The sequence below is a fragment of the Anguilla anguilla genome, chromosome 9 (genome assembly GCF_013347855.1).
Source record: "Anguilla anguilla isolate fAngAng1 chromosome 9, fAngAng1.pri, whole genome shotgun sequence".
Lineage (NCBI taxonomy): Eukaryota > Metazoa > Chordata > Actinopteri > Anguilliformes > Anguillidae > Anguilla > Anguilla anguilla.
This window is the reverse complement of record NC_049209.1, coordinates 34,130,607-34,151,804: the sequence shown is the minus strand read 5'-3', so window position 1 is coordinate 34,151,804 and position 21,198 is coordinate 34,130,607. Positions and strand designations below refer to the sequence as shown.

At 43.5% G+C, this 21,198-nt stretch overlaps 1 protein-coding gene across 2 annotated transcripts in view; it reads right to left on the bottom strand.

Annotated features, from left to right (window-relative positions):
* The window catches only part of LOC118235743 (teneurin-2-like), a 364,321-nt gene that overhangs the window by 228,449 nt on the left and 114,674 nt on the right, over positions 1-21,198 (bottom strand). For both annotated transcript variants that reach the window (XM_035433481.1, XM_035433482.1), the window contains exon 4: positions 3,022-3,099. In XM_035433481.1, the coding sequence (XP_035289372.1) occupies positions 3,022-3,099 (78 nt within the window). The remainder of the gene's footprint in view (positions 1-3,021; positions 3,100-21,198) is intronic.

Genomic DNA, 21,198 nt, shown 5'->3' with positions numbered 1-21,198 from the left:
ATTACAGCTCCTGAACACAGCCCCCCTATTGCTGTCAGCAAATGAGATTTGGAGCACAGCGTGCCCCAATGCTTCCTATCAATATACCACCCCCACCCCGAGCACAAAAAAAGTTTGTTTTTTTCTCTCATACTCTCTCTCTTCTCTCCTTTTTCTTTCTCTCGATCTCGATGATCTTCCAATATTCAAATCCTTCACTCTCTCTCTCCCAATCCTGTATCCCCTTCTACCTCCCCTATTGTTCTTCTCTCATTACCCCCTCTGTCTCCCTCCTTCCCCTGTTCCTCCATTCCTCCCATCCTCCCTTTTTTCCCCATAGCACAATCCCTCCTTTTTTCCCAGGGAAGACCCAGGTGGCACAACCCCTTAGAACCACAGCTAATCTGTTCTGCCTCGGTAAACATTCGACGGTAAAAACAATTAACAGCATAAAACAAACAGAAAAGACTAGCAGCGGCAGTTGCAAAAGCAGGTACACGTCAACCCGTGACACAAAATCAAAAGTCAATCTCAAACAGGAACTCAAACAGCATTGGTCCATATTTTTTCTTTGACTTACGAGTTATGATTTGCAAAGGTATTGCTTTTTTTTTTTTTTTTTAATGGAGACCAGACAGTCAAATCTCCTTTGATATTTTTTTAAATCGCTTGGCTCCATTAAGACAGCAGAGACGGTAGCGGACAGAGGAGAGATCACAGGTCAGGTGGTATCATAGCAGGGGTTCGAACCGCCCGCCCGCACAGAGGGACTAATTTAAGGCTCCAGAGTCGCCCGCCCTACACACCGCACCACATGCCTCGTCTCCGGGACACGGAGGTGTTACCTCCCACTGTTAGTTTTTTTTTTCCTTCAAAATTTCCCCCGGAAATTTTTCTTGATGACTCTGAACGCTGAAGAGTTCCTGAAGAAATAATACTAATGCCTGAATTTCATTTATTCAGAGTTGAGCAAGAGGAAAGTGTTTATTTAACCAAGGCCACTGAAAGACTAAGAGGAGAAGATATGTGGAACTGGGAGGTACCTGGAATGTTTTTCAGGTTTGAAAGCAGAACCGGATGCACAATAGCATTAACGCTAAAGCACAGCTCAGCACGTATTGTAGTCACCACACCCCCTTTCTTGTAGGGAGATCTGGAAGTGTGCAGACCAAATACACACTTTAAAGTGGCACTAGTGGGGGATTGTTATTTTTATAATCACGCCTTGAGTCCTGCCCATAGTGCCTACGTTACACCCTTTTTCGTTGTAGCGTTTCATCCTCTGTCAGAACTAGCCGGTCGTTAGCCTGTGGCTAGAAACGGACAACCAATGCACCCGCTGGCTAGCTGGTTAGCTCAGGCTTTGCTCTCCTCATTAAGAGACCAAAAAAACAGCACTCCTTGTGGTGCGGGATCGACGGGTGTCATTTTTTGCTCGCGGACTCGGGGAATCTGTGTTTAATCTCATCCGGCGATGCTCACGGAAGAGTTCTAAGGCGAGCGAAGCCGTTGTAGAAGGCAATATGTAGCACGTGCCTCGCCAGACATCAGTATTGATTTTCATTGTAATAAAAAATACAATAATGTAATCAGACTGTCACCCCGGACTTATTCATAAATAACGAGAATGAAATAATCTGTCTCTTATTGTCCCAGACAGAATAATGAAACAATCCTGACTGTTCTGAAGGCGACTGTTCAAACAATCGCAATTTCACCTGTGATGAATGACCTGAACAAAAGCTGGCCCCCTCTGAAGTGAGAGTGACTAATTGGCTTTCCGAGCTGCTTAAAAGTATTGTGATTAATGAAGTTCATAATGCGCGGTTTATGATGCAGTAAGCAATATTCCGCCGTTGCAACGTCGGCTGTCACCGTGGAGAGCGGGAAGAGATATATCAATCAGAAGCGAGGGAAGCGCATCGACCGGATCCTCTCAGCGCTCTCCGTCCTGGCGGAGTCTCCGCGAGCCCGCGGAACCCGGCGTGCGTCTCGGCTGATTTCCTAACGAAGCACAACCCCTTCCTGCGAGCTCCTCTCCTGGGCGACTCCTGAGTTCTGCCTCTCGTTCCGCTACACAATGCGCACAAATGACCTGTCAACCCCCGAGAACCGGCTCTGACCCCTGACCCCTGACCCCTGACCCCTGAGCTCGGGTCTAGATGGCGAAGGTGGTCACTGTGCAACCGCTCCTGTGTCACGGCTTGATCAAGCAAAAAAAAAAAAAAATCTGCTTTTAATAATGCAAGCAAGTACTGTAAAATGACATTACTAACAAACCTGGCCTCCCAGACACACCATAACTATGGGGCAAAGAAAGAAAGAGAGAAAGAAAAGAACCACTGGGAAATGTTTCTGAAAATGGCAACAAAAAAAAAGTAGTAGCGCACCAGAGAAGTTTAAAAATGTTGCAACTCAGAGCTAAGGGAGTCACTCCAACTCTGGCACAAACCCCCAGTCTTTCATGCTGCCAGTTAATAGGCTGAAGCTCATTCATCTACCGGCGGAAAAAGAGAACGGAAGCCCAGAGATGAGATCTTCACCGGTGGAATAAAACTCAAGGCCGTTTGAAGCGCACGACACAAACCCGACTCTGACAGATACCGGCCCCTGGGTTGAGGCTGGAGTTCGCAAGCAGAGAGAGGGAGAGGGAGGGAGGGAGGGAGAGAGAGAGAGAGAGAGAGAGAGAGAGAGAGAGAGAGAGAGAGAGAGAGAGAGAGAGAGAGAGAGAGAGAGAGAGAGAGAGAGAGAGAGAGAGAGAGAGAGAGAGAGAGAGAGAGAGAGAGAGAGAGAGAGAGAGAGAGAGAGAGAGAGAGAGAGAGAGAGAGAGAGGTGTTCAGGCTGCCGAAAAAAACAGTGGCTCATGCATGAACCCTCTTTGCGGGCACAGTGGGTGATGTACTGGTGTGTACTGTACAAAGGGATTTTTGGAAACTCACAGAGGACACACAGGGATTCTCAGCAGAGGGGACTGCGGGCGGACACAGAAACTCCAGAATGCAGCGGAGGGACAGGGGTGGGGGGTGGGGGCAAAGTACTTACAGAGACGAAGGTTACTGTATGGGTGATCATCGTCATCATCATCATCATCATCATCATCATCATCATCATCAAGGAACACTTCAGGTGAGGGGGGGAAGAAAGAAAAAGAAACAAAAAATAAAAAAAAGACATGCAGTGCAACAAAAGGCAACTAGGCAACTAACATGTAAGCACACATGTAGATATGCATACGCATGCAACTGACACACACACACACACGCACACATACACGCACACACACACAGACATACACTCACAGACAGGCACACTCATACGCTCACAGACAGGCGCACACACACACACACACACACAAACAAACAAACACGCACACGCACGCAAACAAACACGCAACTTTACAGAACACCAGGCAAGCACTGTCTCATAAATTAAAGTAGCTAATATGCCTTTATCACCACCTACAAGGATCAAGCCTTGTTTATCTAAACCGTGCCAACAGAGATATTTTAGTAATTATCTGTAATTAACAAAGCCAGCCGTGCGCCTACTTATCATTTAAAGACTGGTCTAAAAACGATGCCGTCTTTCATAGACGATTTAGTTAGACTATTTACTTTCGTTTTCAGAAATTTTAAGACGCTATTTACAGGACACGTTGACAAAGCACAGATTCTGCCGAGGTGCTTGTACCCCAGCGGAACCGAAGGGTGATCAAACATTGACATTTTGGACCCGCGGCTTTTTCGTGACTACGGCAACTCAGAACGTGCCTGGGCGTAAGCGAAACTGCTAATTCCATCCGACGCAAATGGAATATTTTACACCTCCGCCCACTTCGCCCCAATTCCAGGCCAGCCATAAAGGCGTCTGTCTGACTCAATGCGAGCTGAGCGCCACAAAAATGAGGGGTTGGGGGGACTGGGGGGGGGGGGGGGGCGTCTCAATAAAACTAATATGCCGCCGTTCACATTCGGTGTCAAATCATTCTTTCGCCGTTTAACCCACCCACCCCAGACTACCTCTTCACTCAAAAGTTGGCACTCCATACGCCGGTGCGGTACTGGAGACATTGCCAATTTGCACATGTAAACGCTGCACTCGGGGGGGGGGCTCGGGGGGGCTCGGGCGCCCGCTTTGTGGAAGCTGACAGGGAGAGAGACCGTTTCAACACCAGCCGGGTCGCGCAAGACGCGTCCGTCAAATCGATATGCCACGCGTATGTATATCAGGCCTACATCAGGCCAGCTATAACCAGGTGGGAATTGCCTGCGATGTTCAAAAAAGCATTTAGCTGTTCTCTGCATAGTGTTTATAAGCATCTGAGTAATAGCTGTGTTTTTCTTCTCTGTTATACACATTTGAGTGTGCCTACTGTAAATCCACACTACAGACTGGGCATAACATAGGTCTATACACTCCGCACAGTTTTTGGAAATATACCGATTGCTCACTGGAAGTTCACTATGGCATTAACACATTGGTATGAAAGGGAATCTGCCACGATGAAACCAAACCCCCTCACCACACCCACGGGTAATTTTGTCTTCCTAAATCAACCATTTTTTTTTACTTTTTACTGGATCACTTGTTTGTGGTTGTGTTGGTCCAGGTTTCAATGTCAATTGGTGAAAGCTCAGATCAGAAACTTCCAATGCGAAAACAAATACATATTTGTTCTGCAGACATCGGAGCAAGGTGCGCTCAACTGACCAGGAAGTAGGAAGTGAGCATTTCAGTCACATGCCAACCTTGTGTCATTTTCAACCCTCAGCTCATTCTCCTATTGGTCAAATCATGGATGAAGTCATTGAAATGCCTCCTGCTGCTGGATTGAAATAATTTCCAGGAAAGTATAATTCTTAGTCCCTCTCGCCATCTGCGCGCAGAAGGCGACCGTGTGATTACCCACCTCCAGAGCAAGGCGAAGGGCATTCATTAATCCATTCTTATCAAGCAATAAAGGTCAGGACTGTGCCGAGAAAAAAAAAAAACAGCAGCCAGCAAGACAAGCCAGCAGAAATAAGGAAAGAGGAAAGGAAAGGCAGGAAGAAGGGAGGAGGAAAGAGGGAAAAGTGATGAAGAGTAGAAAACGGAGGAGGGAGGAGTGGGGGGAAATAGCAACTTTAAAACAAAATATTTGTATTCTTTTCCAGTGGATGGCTACGTCCGCGCTGCTTGGCGGACCTGATGTTTTTTTTTGCACCGCGAACGTCAAAGCGGGCTCTCGCTCCCTCTGCGCTGTGCAGCTGACGCACGCAGACTTCATTAGGCAGTAAAACTGCCGTCTCCTGCAAATTAGCCAGGCTGAATCGGCATTATGCAGGAGGACATATGAAAAGCCATTATTGCAGAATCAATTCTCAATTACCCCCTCCCTGCTGCAGTCAACGCGTTAAACAAACACTCTGTGCTGGCACCACTGCCGCACACACGCACACACACGCACACACACGCACACACGCACACACACACACGCACACACACACACACACGTGCGCACGCAGACACACACACACTCACACACACGCATGCACGCGCACACACTCACACACACACACGCACATGCACACACACACACACGCACACGCACACACACACACACACACGCATGCACGCGCACACACTCACACATGCACGCAGACACACACACAAACACACGCACGCACGCACGCACGCAAACACACTCTCTCTCTCACCAAGGATCATTCCACTCTGTAGATAATACATACAATAAAGGCACAAATAAACAGAACTGATAAACATTAAAGGAACCAAACGCCTCATTTGCCAAATTGGGGCTGTACATTAATTGTAATTTGAAGTAAAGCAGCCTAAATCACTTAGAGAGCCAACTGTAAGACAAATTTATTCATGGAGGCTGTTATATAAATGCATAAACATTAAGGTTCAAACCTGAACCTCACTCAATTTCTCTACAAGCACCTTTTAGATATGATCAGATATAGGAGTACATATGTTTCAACCTTTATTTCCAGCACAACAAAACATATGCCGGTATAGATCAAATGCTTTAAAGCACAACCCCAACATTTTCACCCCGATCAAACATTTTTGTCAGATGGCTAGTTTTTAGACTACAGCATACGGGAGGGAGGAACATGTATGATGTTGATTGTTGATTGCTAATGGTCCATAAAACGTCACATTGTTACAAAAAATGGCTTGACACACGTTGAGCTGGTCATGAGGCTGCTTCTCTCTCCTACCTGATTCCATCGCTCTCCTCCCCCCCCAAAAAAAAAATAAATAAAAAAACTCACAGGAATTCCTCAGGCAATGAAAAGGCATTCTGAGGTCTTTATCTATGCACACAAATTATATGGTGTTTTGGCATCTCTTCCCCTGGAAGGTTTTATCACCTCTCTGTAGAAAGACCTGGGCACAAAACTCAAAATGGCTGCATCATACAGTACCACTGAGTCATCATTGCCTTTTATTCGAATTCAGCTTTGAATGAATGAAATCGGTTGAAAGTAAAAAAATGTCAGTGCAGGTAATGGTTGTCGAGGCCCGCCAGTTTGGGATTTTCTTTTTTCTTTTTTTTGAGGCCACAAGCCAAAGGAGAGAAGAGGTTTGTATTGAACGACTGGCCATTTCACATTTTTTTGATATTTTTTGCCTGCAAATGGAGATTTTCAGAACTGGGAGAATTGAACAATTACTGTGTACAAACATCATCCTTATTGAGAGCAGGAGTGAATTTGCAATGTCTGTTAGAGGTATTCAATAGCCAAGCTGAATTACTTCCTAACTGATTCATGTCTCCATAAAAGGACAAAACAACAAAATGTTGATAATAACATTAGGGTGCCCAGCACTGCTTTCAACACCCTAATGTTACTTTTACTAATAGTAGTTTTTTAAGTTCTTCAATTAGTCAGTCCTTTCCATAAATGCACCCTACCCCCCTTTCAACATTTCAACGCAGGATAAAGAACTTACAATAGCTGAAGGCAAAGTTTTTGATTTGGAGTTTTGAGTTACATTTTTGCAGTAGTTCTTTAGTTGCATGTTTGCACAATTATTGCTTTCTATCTATTCTGGTCACACTAAAGTTGGAAGGACAGTTTTCTAGCTCTGGTATACTGATCCCTGCCTCTCTCATATTATTGCCATATCTTGCTTGTAAAAACTAGACTCAAAACAGATTAAAATTTAAAAATGAATTCAAATCACTAGTTTACTAACGCATCAATGAATACTGCTATTTAAATTGGGATTGTGATTTTATTACTAATTCATTGTCTGAAGTGTGTAATGTTTTGATGCGTGTATGACATTCATGGGTCTTCTGTTGTTTCTACTGTTAACTCTTTCAGAGTTAACCAGTTAAAGGGTATCATTAAGAGCACACAGGGCTCCATTCAGAGTTGCCACACCCTAAATTGTGACCAGATCCTGTATGCCTGACAATTTATGTTCTTACAGCATGCCAATATACAGGGTAGATATAGTGTCTACATCTGACTACACACCTAGGTTCACCATAATGCAGTCATTGCATACTCAACTAAAATACACTCATAATGGGCCTCATTCACAAAAAAACACTTTTGTTCTTTAAAATGTCCCCCCAAAAAAACAAAAAAACAAAATAGGATTCATGACACGTACAGACCTTAGGTTTTGTGCACATCCCAGGTGTATGTGATGATGTATGCTGCCTATTTGTACATTTTATGCACAATTCTGTTAATGTGATATGCATAAGGACATTGCTATGAACAAATACAAATAAGAAAAAAATTATGAATGCCAAAATGTTCTTGGAAATGTTCTTACACACAGTTTACAATAAAATGTGACTGTACACACGTTTCATTAACGAGGCCCATAATGTCTTCAGCTGGTACACCAGAGTAACTTTCAACACACTCATTTGAGTTTGGTTACTCACAAAAACCAAACAGCTTTCCTGTGCTCCACAGACACATAGTAAGGCTCATATCCTGACATATTTGTCAAACAGCACAGAATGTGTTTTAACACATGACTAAGTCAGACATCAGACCGCCTGACCGTATTTCTCACAAAAAGATTTCTACCTTATGTTCAGTAAAAGCAATGATGCAGCACCCAAGATCAAGACATCAATCAGTGAAAGGAACTTCGAAGGCTCTGTGTAAGTTCTTAAAGTTATATGACAACGGCCAGCAGCGACAGCTCTATTCGGAAAAAAAATTTGGCATCTCCAATCCCACCTGAATTTGAAACGGCAAATTCACAAACTATGTACAAGCGCCCTCATATGTACGCTCCTGCTGCCAGCTCAGAAGAGCGAAGTGAAGACATCCCGCGGCTCTCGTCCGAAACACGCGGCGCCAGCCAGCTGCTTCTTTTCACGCCGCAGCCACAAGCCACGCACATGCGGAGCGGGGGCGGAGGAGGCCCAGTCATACACAAGCGCAGAGAGCAAGCCACGGGCACCCCCGGACAGCCAGCAGCCATCGCTTCGAGAAACGACGACTGGCATCCCTGCCAACCGAATCCCTCCCCTGTACCCTTTGGGCGAAGTGAATTATGTGACACCCCTGATCCCACCCACACTCAGCACAGAGCACGGCTTCCTTGGTGATTAAGACATTTCAGCATTAGTGAAATGATGTCAGTTTCAGATAGTTAGACAGTTAGTCAGTTCCCCCACTTCCCCAAATTTCTCTTTTCGAAAACTGAGGGCATTCCACTGGTGATGATAAATCCTTTGGGTCGATTTATAGCAAGCCCTAGGACATACTAAAAACTGTTTTTTTCAGATCAGTATCTTCTGCCTACCTCAGCAACATCCCTAAAACAACAAACGCCTCCGACGTGTTTATTTTATTTTATGCTGTTTAATTAGGCACAACCAACGTACCCGGTTCTGTGCTTGACATTTACCCCGTTGTTTTCTCTGCTTGGTCTTAATGCATTTATTTAACAAACTTGCTAAATCTCTGCTGTGATCACAGATTCAAAGCACCCTAATTGTTTGCACTCACTTTTTGCTGCTCAGACAATGACCACTGCCAAAACATCAGTGGTTCAAAAGTAAGCACCAGCTGCAAGTCTTGGTTTATATGGCTATAGATCAGCCTGACCAATTTCCCTTGATAATTAGATGCTAAGTCCTACTGTGAAAAAACATTACAAAACCTTTTGCTTTGCACTCCTGGGTAAACTAAATCTTTCTATAAAACAAAATCGCAAGGGAAAGACTTGATTTAATTTATTTGCTAATTGTCAGACAGTAGAGGAAGAGGAAGTTCAAGCAGGAGAAATGATCTAAAAACTGTCAAGAATAACTCAAGAAAGCTGAAAATCTGTGTGGCCCCTAAGGTGTGCAGAAGAGGAGGGGTGGCAGGGATGGTGGGGGGTTATAGCTACCTTCCATTTCCTTCCCTTGTTCTGCTCGGCCCTCTCTTTATATCATTTCCTGTCATGTGGGTCTCAGTCAAAGGCCGGACATTGTGAACCAGGAGCCAATCAGGAGGGAAGAGAGGTGTCAGTTGGTATTTTGGTTGCCAGATTCCCAGTTTTGGACCAGAGTGAATTGCTTTTCAAATTATTTGTACAGGTCCGGTTTGGGGTCCCAACTGGACAACATAAATGTCCGGCCTGAACGACTGACGGATTTGACGGCCCAGGATTGGTTACGACAGTGTGTGGGCACACATGCGCGCCCGTGGAAAGGTGTCCTTGCTTTGACAAGTTTTAAATCTGGCAACCCCAAGTGGGTATCGATTGCATCTCATCGCCAGTTGCCAGTCACTCCACTTTATTGCTAATCCAATTATAATGCACTTCCCGTGTCCCTGAAAGAAGACAGCAGATCTCACTTAAGCGTGGGGCGGCAGTTCTCTGTAAAGCATTCATCCCCGACTGCCGATAATAACCACCGAGCGATGGCTGCGGGGATGTTGTAACAAAAATAACCGAAGGCAGCGAAATACAAAAGGCGACTCATCAAACCTCGGGTGTAACTGGCAAGCCCAACTGAGCCCCGTTTCAGGAACAGCTCTTTTGTACCTCAGTCCATGTTCCAGATTTGGGAGGGTTCCGGGGTTTTACTCATGCTCCTGCTTCGTGAAATACTTCCCCCCCATCCCACCTACCCCTCAGAAACAAAAGTTTCTCATGTGAATCACTGCCCAGGTGAGTCATTCCTTGTGCAACCTTTTTGGAACCAGGCTACCTTCTTCTACAGTGTTTTTGTTTTTGTGTGTCTATGTTTTTCCGGTCCAGTTTTTGTATGCTATTTTAATTTTATGCAGGGTAATTTTTTTCCTATATGATTTCTTCAGAAATATTTTCAGGTTGTTAATTTATTCCTGTATGAGTTGCCCGTGCATACCTGTACGAATTGCTTATGCGTACCTGTGTGAGTTGCTCATGTGTACCTGTGTGAGTTGCTCATGTGTACCTGTGTGAGTTGCTCATGTGTACCTGTATGAGTTGCTCATGTGCACCTGTGTGAGTTGCTCATGTGTACCTGTATGAGTTGCTCATTTGTACCTGTACGATTTACTGGTGTGTACCTGTATGAGTTGCTCATGTGTACCTGTATGAGTTCCTCATGCGTACCTGTACAATTTACTTGTGTGCACCTGTACGAGTTGCTCATGTGTACCTGTGTGAGTTGCTCATGTGCACCTGTGTGAGTTGCTCATGTGTACCTGTGTAGGTTGCTCATGTGTACCTGTATGAGTTGCTCATGTGTACCTGTATGAGTTGCTCATGTATACCTCTATGAGTTGCTCATGTGTGCCTGTTTGAGTTGCTCATGTATACCTGAGTGAGTCACCTCTATGAGCTATTCACCTAAATGAGCTGTTCAGGTGTTGCACAACCCAGTGAGAGCTGAAGTCGTGTGTTGTAAGGCAGCAAGAAAACTGGCCTGCAGGCGGGGGGGGGGGGGGGGGGGACAGGATGTGCTCAAGTGGACAGACTGACGGACGGATTCCCCCAGCCGAATCTTTAGCGTGTTCCCAGGAGACGGGCTGGTTGGCAAGCCGTCAGTCAGGTTTGTCAGCGGCGCTGGGATTGAGACGGACAGATTGGGGGGGGTGGGAGTGGGGGGCCCTCTGGGAGTCCCTTCGTTCTTTCCTGAAAAGATGGTGCAGTATTCACACGAGAACAGGGCCCTTGCGTCCCTCACTTTGACTTGCTCCTGTTGCTCGTCTAATTCTTTTCATTCCAATTCTACGCTTCTTCTGAGCTTCCAAAGGATGGAAGAATTAATCTCTTTTTTTCAGTTTGTACATCTCTCATCGGTCCTTTCGGGATCACAGAGTTTGTAGTTTAAAAATTAAAAAAAAAAAAACTTTTCAGTCTGACATTTGCTACAAAGCATTTTAACATAATGAACGTGTGGTTTAATGGAGTAGCAGGCAGATATTTCCGCTATTCAGATGAGACGGAGGACTGTTTCCATGGTGAACCGTTGTCATTTTCCCCCAGCGTTTCAGTTAGTGTCTCTCTTAAGAATGCCGGGGACCTGGTGTCTACATTTGGAGAATGCTTGTGAAACCGCACAACCAAAATCTTTCAACCGAGTAACTCTTCATTGTCCTGGTGTGCTACGCTACATGGCCAAAAGTATGTGGACACCTGACACCCAACATCTCCTCCAAAATCATGGGCATTAATATGGAGTTAGTCCACTCTTTGCTGCTATAACAACCTCCACTCTTCTGGGAGGGCTTTATACTAGACGTTGGAGAATTTCTACAGGGATTTGATTCTATTCAGCCAGAAGAGCATCACAATGTGGTGGAGCACTGATTGGGCGATTAGGCTTGGCTCGCACTTGGCTTTCCAACTGATCCCAAAGGTGCTGGCTGGTTCCAGTCAAGTTCTTCCACACCGTTCTCGACAAAACCATTTCTATATGGACCTCACAGTGTGCCCGGGGCCACTGTCATGCTGAAACAAGAAAGGGCCTTCTCCAATCTATTGCCACAAAGCTGGAAGCACAGAATGATCTAGAATGTTGCTGCATGAAGATTTGCCTTCACTGGAACTAAGGGGCCAAACTCTAACCATGAAAAACAGCTGTTGTTTATTCATATACTTAATTATTGCTGTATATTAGCCCTTTGGTTCTGTTTACTTATTTTCAAATGTGAAACTGTTAGCCTGGGTCAAATATACCCAGGACATTATTTGGGAATTTAAAGCAATGACGAATGTATGCAAAAATACTCAATATATTACTTTTATCTCAATTCAATGCATAGATATACAGCAATATAAACCATATATGGTTAATACTTGCCAAGAACCTCTGCTAGATCACATTTAAAAATAAAAGTGCAAGTCAGTTTTTTGCAATAAAGATGTGATTTATACAAATCCACTATAATGAAGGCATCGGGGCATAGATCATGTTTATCTGTGAAAAATTAAAATGAAACAAGGTTTTCATGCAGTAGATTATTGATATTAATTTTTCAGAACTGACATTCTCAATTAGTTTTCATCTTTATCTTATTATATTCAAATAAACAATACCAGGAGAAGACAAGAAGCAAATACAGCCGATGAATAACAAATAGAAACACGAAACAAGAACCAAATTCACACTGGTTTAGTCTATGGTTATGAAATGAGTCTCAGAAGTGTCATTCCTCTTTGATTAAAATGGGTCAATTTGACCCAAACTGAACACAAGCGTTTATGGGATAACCACAGAGGACACTGACACCAATGTCGTGAGAGCATTCAATGCTCAGTGCATGTGGATATAGCCAAAGTTAATTTTAAACACCACCCCCTTAATGGTCATTGATTGATCATTTGAGAAGAACAACGGAGGACGGAGTGTAGCACAGTGGGTAAGGAACTAGACTTGTAACCGAAAGGTCGCAGGTTTGATTCCTGGGTAGGACACTGCCGTTGTACCCTTGAGCAAGGTACTTAACCGAAATTGCTTCAGTATATATCCAGCTGTATAAATGGATAAGAGCGTCTGCTAAATGCCTGTAATGTAATGTAACAAAAAAAAATGTGACTAAATCTTTCATTAAAAATCAGTACACAGAAGGAAAACACACAATTAGAACATATTAGCAATTACACTCCACCATCAGTGCAGGTCAAGAGCTTTCTTCTGTTTGTTTACTTGAATTTTTGTTGTATGTGACGTCAGCTTGCTGTGTGTATTGTGTCCGGTCTGTTTTTGATGTTGATTGATGACATGCCCAGGAATGAATTGCCCCTCGGGTATAAATAAAGTTTATTGAATTGAATTGAATCAAATTGATTACAGCTTTGGCTCTGTTTAGGCCAAACTTCAGCCACAGAGCAGAAACTGGTGAGGTGGGGAATTTGTTTAATGCTGTGAGGTAGAGCTCCAGTTCTAGAGCGTTACACCCTTGAAAGAAAACGCAGTTTGTGCGATGGAAATTCTACAGCAGGTAGCAGTGTGTAGCAGTGTGTAGCAGTGTGTAGCAGTGTGGCCGTTCCCATCCTGAAACGCTTCGTGTTTCGGTGACATAACAGTATTGGGAGCCCATTTATAAATGAGTCAGAGTTTGCAGCGACCAGATTGTGCTAGCATTTCAAAGCAAGCCAAAGGCAAGTTTCAGCAGCTAGCAAAAGCTATCAAAAACCAAAGAAGCTGCAATTCTTTTGCCTGTTACAACGATGACATCCTCAAGTTTTCCTGTCCAAGGCTAGCCTGATTACACAATGATGTTAGCGGCTTCACGGTTGACGCTGACACTAGAGAACAAGGGGCTATACAGTAAGACAGGTGAGAAAAGGTGTTGGCTCGTGTGAATGTGAGAACTGAGTGGAAATGGTAAATAGTGTCTGAATAAGACTGGCCCTACCGCTCGCAATTGACACATCTATCTATTTAACATGTTTATCTGCAAATGATGATCTGAAATAAGCATTATAAATCCAGTATTTTCGTTTTTTTTCTCTTCTTCTCTAAGTCGAAACCACTTATCATTACTTTGAAGGTCTCGGAGGCTGGGAGGCTTTTGATGACGAAATGTCAGTCTGCAGCTGACCCGTTCATTAAATGTGTGAATAGCCGAAGCTCGGCTGTGTTCTCCTGTTGTCCTCGTTCTTCAGTTTACACTTTTACTGAGGTTACATGAGTAAGGATACATTTTGTATACAAAATGGCCCTGACCGCTGAGCACCAATGTGTTCTTGTTTAATAGCTGGGCTAAACAGTATCCGTGGCAACCTTTTTTAGATTCACTGCATTCCATTATGGCAAGACGCAGTCTGAACCCTTCATTATATTTAAGAAAAATACAACTGTTTGTACAATAATATAATATTGTTAGCGATGAACAGAATTTTATTTATATTTAAAAAGAGTTCATACTGAAATAATCTGCCATGTACATTCAGTTTGATTAATAGTAACAATTTATGAACAAATCCATGGTAGTAGGAATTAAGATCCCATTTCAGAACGCTCAGTTTGGTTAAGTGCTGATTAGAATTTTTTAATCTTTGCTATCAAGAAGACAGATTGGGTGGGCATATTTTTGTCTTGGTGATTTTAAACAAACATTACATGCAAAAAAAAATAAAAAAATATGTATATATATATATATATATATATATATATATATATATTATTTAGCATCTTCAAAAAAATAAAAAAAATAAAATAAAAATAAATAAAAAATCCAGTCACAGATTGGTGCGGAAACAATGCTAATTATTCCTGATACACTCAGCAGCATGATGCTACTGTAGCTAGCACCTGACCCGACTATTCTATCCTTGGTGGTGCTGCCAGCTTTAGCTGTTTTGGCCAATTGAAACTTCACATATTTCACTGATGTATGAGGAACTGAAAAGCCAACTGGCAAATTAAGCTCCTATTGGGACTTCCTAACAGTGGTTCAGAGCAAATGAGACACTCAAGTTCAGATAGCAAGATGGACTAGTCTCAGAGGAGAACCACCCACACTTGTGTTTTCCTTAGTGTCTAATTTGTTGTTAGAAGGAAGTCGGCAGTTCGTTTTTTATTTATTTATTTAAATTTTTTTTTTTTTGGCTTTTTCAAACACAAATGCTGTCAAGGGCATGGACTTTTATTTTGGGCTGTGTAACTTCATGTCTTTGGCATCTTTGACAAATACAGTGAGGTCCATATGTATTTGGATAGGGACACAATTTTCATCATTTTGGCTCTGTATGCCACCACAATGGATTTGAAATGAAACAATCAAGATGTGATTTAAGTGCAGACTTTCAGCTTTAATTTAATGGTTTTGTCAAAAATATTGTATGAACAATGTAGGAATTACAACCATTTTTATACATAGCCCCCTCCCCCCCCCATTTTAGGGGCTCAAAAGTAATTGGACAAACTAACATAATCATAAATTAAATTGTCATTTTTAATACTTGGTTGCAAACCCTTTGCAGTCAATGACTGCCTGAAGTCTTGAACCCATACACATCACTAGACGCTGGGTTTCTTACGTGGTGATGCTCTGCCAGGCCTCTACTGCAGCTGTCTTAAGTTCCTGCTTGTTCTTGGGGCATTTTGCCTTCAGTTTTGCCTTCAGCAAGTGAAATGCATGCTCAATTGGATTCAGGTCAGGTGATTGACTTGGCCATTGCAGAACACTTCTTTGCCTTAAAAAAGTCTTGGGTTGCTTTCGCAGTATGCTTTGGGTCATTGTCCATCTGCACTGTGAAGCGCCGTCCAATGAGTTTTGAAGCATTTGTCTGAATCTGAGCAGATAATGTAGCCCTGTACACTTCAGAATTCATCCTGCTGCTTTTGACAGTAGTCACATCATCAATAAATACAAGGGAACCAGTTCCAGTGGCAGCCATACATGCCCACGCCATAACACTACCTTCACCATGCTTCACAGATGAGCTGGTATGCTTTGGATAATGAGCAGTTCCTTCCCTTCTCCATACTCTTCTCTTCCCGTCATTCTGGTACAAGTTGGCCTTTGTCTCTGTCCATAGGATGTTGTTCCAGAACTGTACTTTTTTAAGATGTTTTTTGGCAGACTCTAATCTGGTCTTCCTGTTTTTCAGGCTTACCAATGGTTTACATCTTGTGGTAAATAACCTCTGTATTTACTCTGGTGAAGTCTTCTCTTGATTGTTGACTTTGACACAGATACGCCTACCTCCTGGAGGGTGTTCTTGATCTGGCCAACTGTTGTGAAGGGGTTTTTCTTCACCAGGGAAAGTATTATTCTGTCATCCACCACCACCATTTTCCGTGGTCTTCTGGGCCTTTTGGTGTTCCTGAACTCACCAGTGCGTTCTTTCTTTTTAAAAATGTACCAAATAGTTGAATGGCCACACATAATGTTTTTACTATCTCTCTGATGGTTTATTTTGTTTTTTTTCAGCCTAATGATGGCTTGCTTCACCGACAGTGACAGCTCTTTGGACTTCATATTGAGAGTTAACAGCAACAGATTCCAAATGCAAATGCCACACTTGAAATCAATTCTAGACGTTTTATCTGCTTACTTGTAAATGAAATAATGAGGGAATAACACATACCTGGCCACGGAACAGCTGAGCAGCCAATTATCCAATTACCTTTGGTCCCTTAAAAAGGGGGGGACCACATATAAAAAGTGCTGTAATTCTTACACCGTTCACCCGATTTGGATGTAAATACCTTCAAATTAAAGCTGAAGGTCTGCACTTGGAGCTCATATTCACCATTTCATCTCCAATGTGCTGTGGTAGACAGCTAAAATAACAATAACTTTGTCAATGTCCAAATATTTATGGACCTGACTGTATATTAACATTAATTTTGTCACAGAATTTATCCCGGCGTGTGTTTTATCTTTGCTCTTATTCATGTTTTCTTTAAATTATTTTTTTTCTTGCTATTTGCTGTGTTATGAGAGCATCTTCTAAATGAATGTAATATATTTCATCCAGGGAACTACATTTCCAATCCACCATTAGTAAACAGGTTGGGTTACCGAGGCCTGTTGAGCACAGTAAGGGGGTTAAAGGGCGACGAGCAGAAAAGCGGGAACGTCAGCACCCAGATGAAAGGGCGTATGGAAACATCACCGCCTCCTGAATATACAAGCATCACAAGTGGTGCAGTGCTATAGATTACCACTTCCAGACAAAGCACAAAAGCGCAGACCTACGGCTCTCAGAAACATCACACAAAAGACCGAACGCAATAAGTAGACGGTAGGTGCGCAAGGCCAAGGGAAAAGGAAGCATCTGAATTCATCTGAATGTTTCGTATTGTGGGAGAAAAACATGCAAAAGCAAATACTTCGCAGTCACCGTGCAGTGTGCTTGCGCTTGTGGCTGCTCGGAGATTTTTAGCTGCGCACAGCTCATTCTGAGTCATGTGCATCCGGATGTCCTCATCGCCCAGAACACGCCAGACTTAAAAACACATCCAATTATCCAATCATCCGCTGGTCTCATCAGCCAATTAATTGAACTAATGGGATGATTGCTTCACTAAGCACAGGCCAAAAAGGAAACATACAATACAGATTGTGTGTGTTCGTGAGTTTGAGTTTGTGTGTCTGCATGTGTGTGTGTGCACGCGTGTGAAAGCGTGTGTGTGTGTGCATGTGTGAAAGAGTGTGTGTGTGTGTGTGTATGTTTGTGTGCATGTGTGTGTGAAAATGTGAATGTCTATAGGTGTGTCTGCATGTGTGTGTGTGTGTGTGTGTGTGTCCCTGCGTGTGTGTGAAAATGTGAATGTGTATAGGTGTGTGTGTGTGTGCGTGTGTGTGTAGGTGTGTCCCTGCATGTGTGTGTGTGAAAAAATGTGAATGTGTATAGGTGTCCCTGCATGTGTGTGTGTGTGCGTGTGTGTGTAGGTGTGTCCCTGCATGTGTGTGTGAAAATGTGAATGTGTATAGGTGTGTGTGTGTGTGTGTAGGTGTGTCCCTGCATGTGTGTGTGTGTGTATGTTTGTGTGCATGTGAAAATGTGAATGTGTATAGGTGTGTCTGTGTGTGTGTGAGAGTAGATGTGAATGTGTATAGGTGTGTCTTTGTGTGTGAGAGTAGATGTGAATGTGTATAGGTGTGTCTTTGTGTGTGAGAGTAGATGTGAATGTGTATAGGTGTGTCTGTGTGTGTGTGAGAGTAGATGTGAATGTGTATAGGTGTGTCTGTGTGTGTGTGAGAGTAGATGTGAATGTGTATAGGTGTGTCTCTGTGTGTGTGAGAGTAGATGTGAATGTGTGTAGGTGTGTCTGTGTGTGTGTGTGTGTGTGTGTGCGTGTAGGTGTGTCTGTGTGTGTGTGAGAGTAGATGTGAATGTGTATAGGTGTGTCTGTGTGTGTGTGTGTGTGTGTAGGTGTGTCTGTGTGTGTGTGCGTGTAGGTGTGTCTGTGTGTGTGTGTGTGTGTGTGTGTGTGTGTGCGTGTGTGTGTAGGTGTGTGTGTGTGTGCGTGTAGATGTGAATGTGTATAGGTGTGTCTGTGTGTGTGTGAGAGTAGATGTGAATGTGTATAGGTGTGTCTGTGTGTGTGTGAGAGTAGATGTGAATGTGTATAGGTGTGTCTGTGTGTGTGTGTGTGTGTATAGGTGTGTCTGTGTGTGTGAGAGAGTAGATGTGAATGTGTATAGGTGTGTCTGTGTGTGTGTGAGAGTAGATGTGAATGTGTATAGGTGTGTCTGTGTGTGTGTGAGAGTAGATGTGAATGTGTATAGGTGTGTCTGTGTGTGTGTGAGAGTAGATGTGTCACAGCTGTCATAGAAGACAGCGGTTTCAGAGGAAGTGGGCGGGCTTTGTGGGGGTGACCTCAGAGGGACAGCCAGGTGAGCCCCACGCAGCCTGGCCTTGGCTGACTCATCGGGCTCTAATGAATCACAGTCTAAACAACTTCCAGCGCTTCTGGCTCCGAAGCATCACAGCCATCCAAGAAAACCTTAATTAGCAAATTAGCTTCAACTGAGACTGCGCTCATTTAGATTCATTATGCCCCGATGGCTCCTGATGCCGTCGTCGGAGGAGCAGAGCGCGCGTGCCAGGCCCGCTCGAAAACGCAGAAGCAGACAGTGACAAACACGCGGGGAAACCAGGAGGGATGCGTAAATGTGCGGGAGAACATTTGGTAAATGTTTTTTTAACGAATTTTCGTTTTTAAAACTCTTTTAGATGCGCTGAAATCGGATGAAGTCTGACCGCGTACACCTTCGGGCTGAAACCCGCCATACCAAAAGAAAACAAAAAAAACAAAAACAATATCCATGTCTGTGGGTTAACAAGGAGCAGCAGAACAATAGGTGATTATATGCTGCTTGACCATCGGTGCAACTGTACTTCCTTCCCCACTGAGAACTCAAAAGCTGCAGCATTTTGGAAAGTGGAGAGCACTTTCTTTATTTTTCTTTTTTCTCTCGAACTGGAAGTTCACGTATAACTGTCTGAAGCGCTGTCAACACCTCTGCGAGTTACTTCTTATTATTCTTGTGGGTGTGTCAAAGCGATAACTCTGCCTGGCTGGGAGAGTGGGTCAGCTTGGTGGCTGGCTTCCTGGATGACAGGAGGATAATTAATGACTGGTCTTAGATTATCAAAACTTCACAAAGCACAGTATTTAGACATTGGAAGCAGAAAAATGGGAACAGTAGCCTTGCTTGCCAGGGTTTTCTATATCCTTACAGATACAGTTCCTGGCCAGAAAAGCACAGTATTTGAGGATGAATCCACTCAAATAGCAGAGAGGAGCACAGTGGATCCCCTGTGCCCCCCCCCCACCCAATAAATTAAATCATTAATCATTTAATTGACAAATCACAGGCAGGAGCGATGAATTCAGAACCAGTATGCCAGTAGCCATATGTAAACATTATTTTGCTAAGTTGAAATGCACATCACAGTTGAAAGACCCCTCAATACCATTGTATGATTTCTTGTATAAAATATTTTACGCAAGAAAAAAGCGGGGAAGTTAGTTTAACATGACATGTATTATATTAACAAAAATGTTTCAGTTAGAGAGCTTCAACTTTTATCCCAAAAACAAGAGGTTGCAGAAAACCAAAAGTGAAATTTTAACAACTACGCTACGTAGACAGACTTGGCCTTAACGACTTATTCCTGAGGAAAGCCGGGGAAAAAACCCCTGAAATTCTCTGCTCTACTGCTTATTGGCCACAAAAGTCTGCAATTTTCTCTCTTCAGTATCTTCAAGTTGACAAGGATATGCAACAGGTAGGCCAAGTCCTTCAGCATTGAAATACTTCATTTTATCTTACCTGACAGATCTCCAAAACTAATGAGTCTTCCGGCCAATTGCTTTGCCAAATTTTGGCTAGAAAACAGCAAACCATAGGACATGATTGGAAATCAAAGTTAGTTGACAATAGTTACATTTTATTTCTTTAGTGAGGAAAAGCTACATTTAAAGGAAGCACGTATGAACTTTCAGGAAGTTGAAGGCATAGTTTATGGAGTGCTCAAAATGCATGCCAATGAAGTGGCTTCAGATTAAAAATGCAGTAATCCTATATTTCTGGAATGATTTTGTGGTATCCTAAGGAAGAGGTCTTGCCTTCTGAGAATGAGACTAACAGGAAAGGGTAAATCTGGAGCCCTATGATCATCACAGCTCCCTCTGCTGGTCAGGAAGCCTGCAGACAGCCACCGTAGTTGAGCCGCCCCTTCATCCAATCCAACAAGCCTGACCTTTCCTCTCACAACAGTGGATTCTATTCATGCTTTATTCCGGAAGGAACAGGGAAGCGCCGTCTGAAAGGACGGACACCAGGAAAGCTTTATTCCTGTTCTGCTGTACCGAACGCCTTTGGCTCTCCGTGTCAGGGGCTTGAAAAGAAATACAAGCAGCCATCTTCTTTCATAAAGCAATAGTAGCCCCCGTGAAGAGGAGAGAATGGTCTTTGAACAGTGTCTGTTCTCTTGTCACCCCCACCCAACCCCCCACCCTTTCAAGCCCTACACCTGCCCCCCCCCCTTCTCCTCTGTAACATTGGTCAGTCAGCACAGTAACCTTTATAAACCCATCTTTGCAGTGACCTACACAGCTTCCCAAAAACCGACATATAAAAGCACTTGTTGTTTTCTATTGTGGGAAGAACAGAATAGGAAGGAAAATGGGTTGGAGGGGGACGTATGGTGGTGGTGGTGGGGGGGGGGGGTGTAGAGAGAAGGGGCAGGAAAAGGACTCAGAGGTTTTAAAGATGCAACCAAACGAAAAAGAAACAGATAATTTTAGGACGGTACGAAAATGACATTGCTTACATA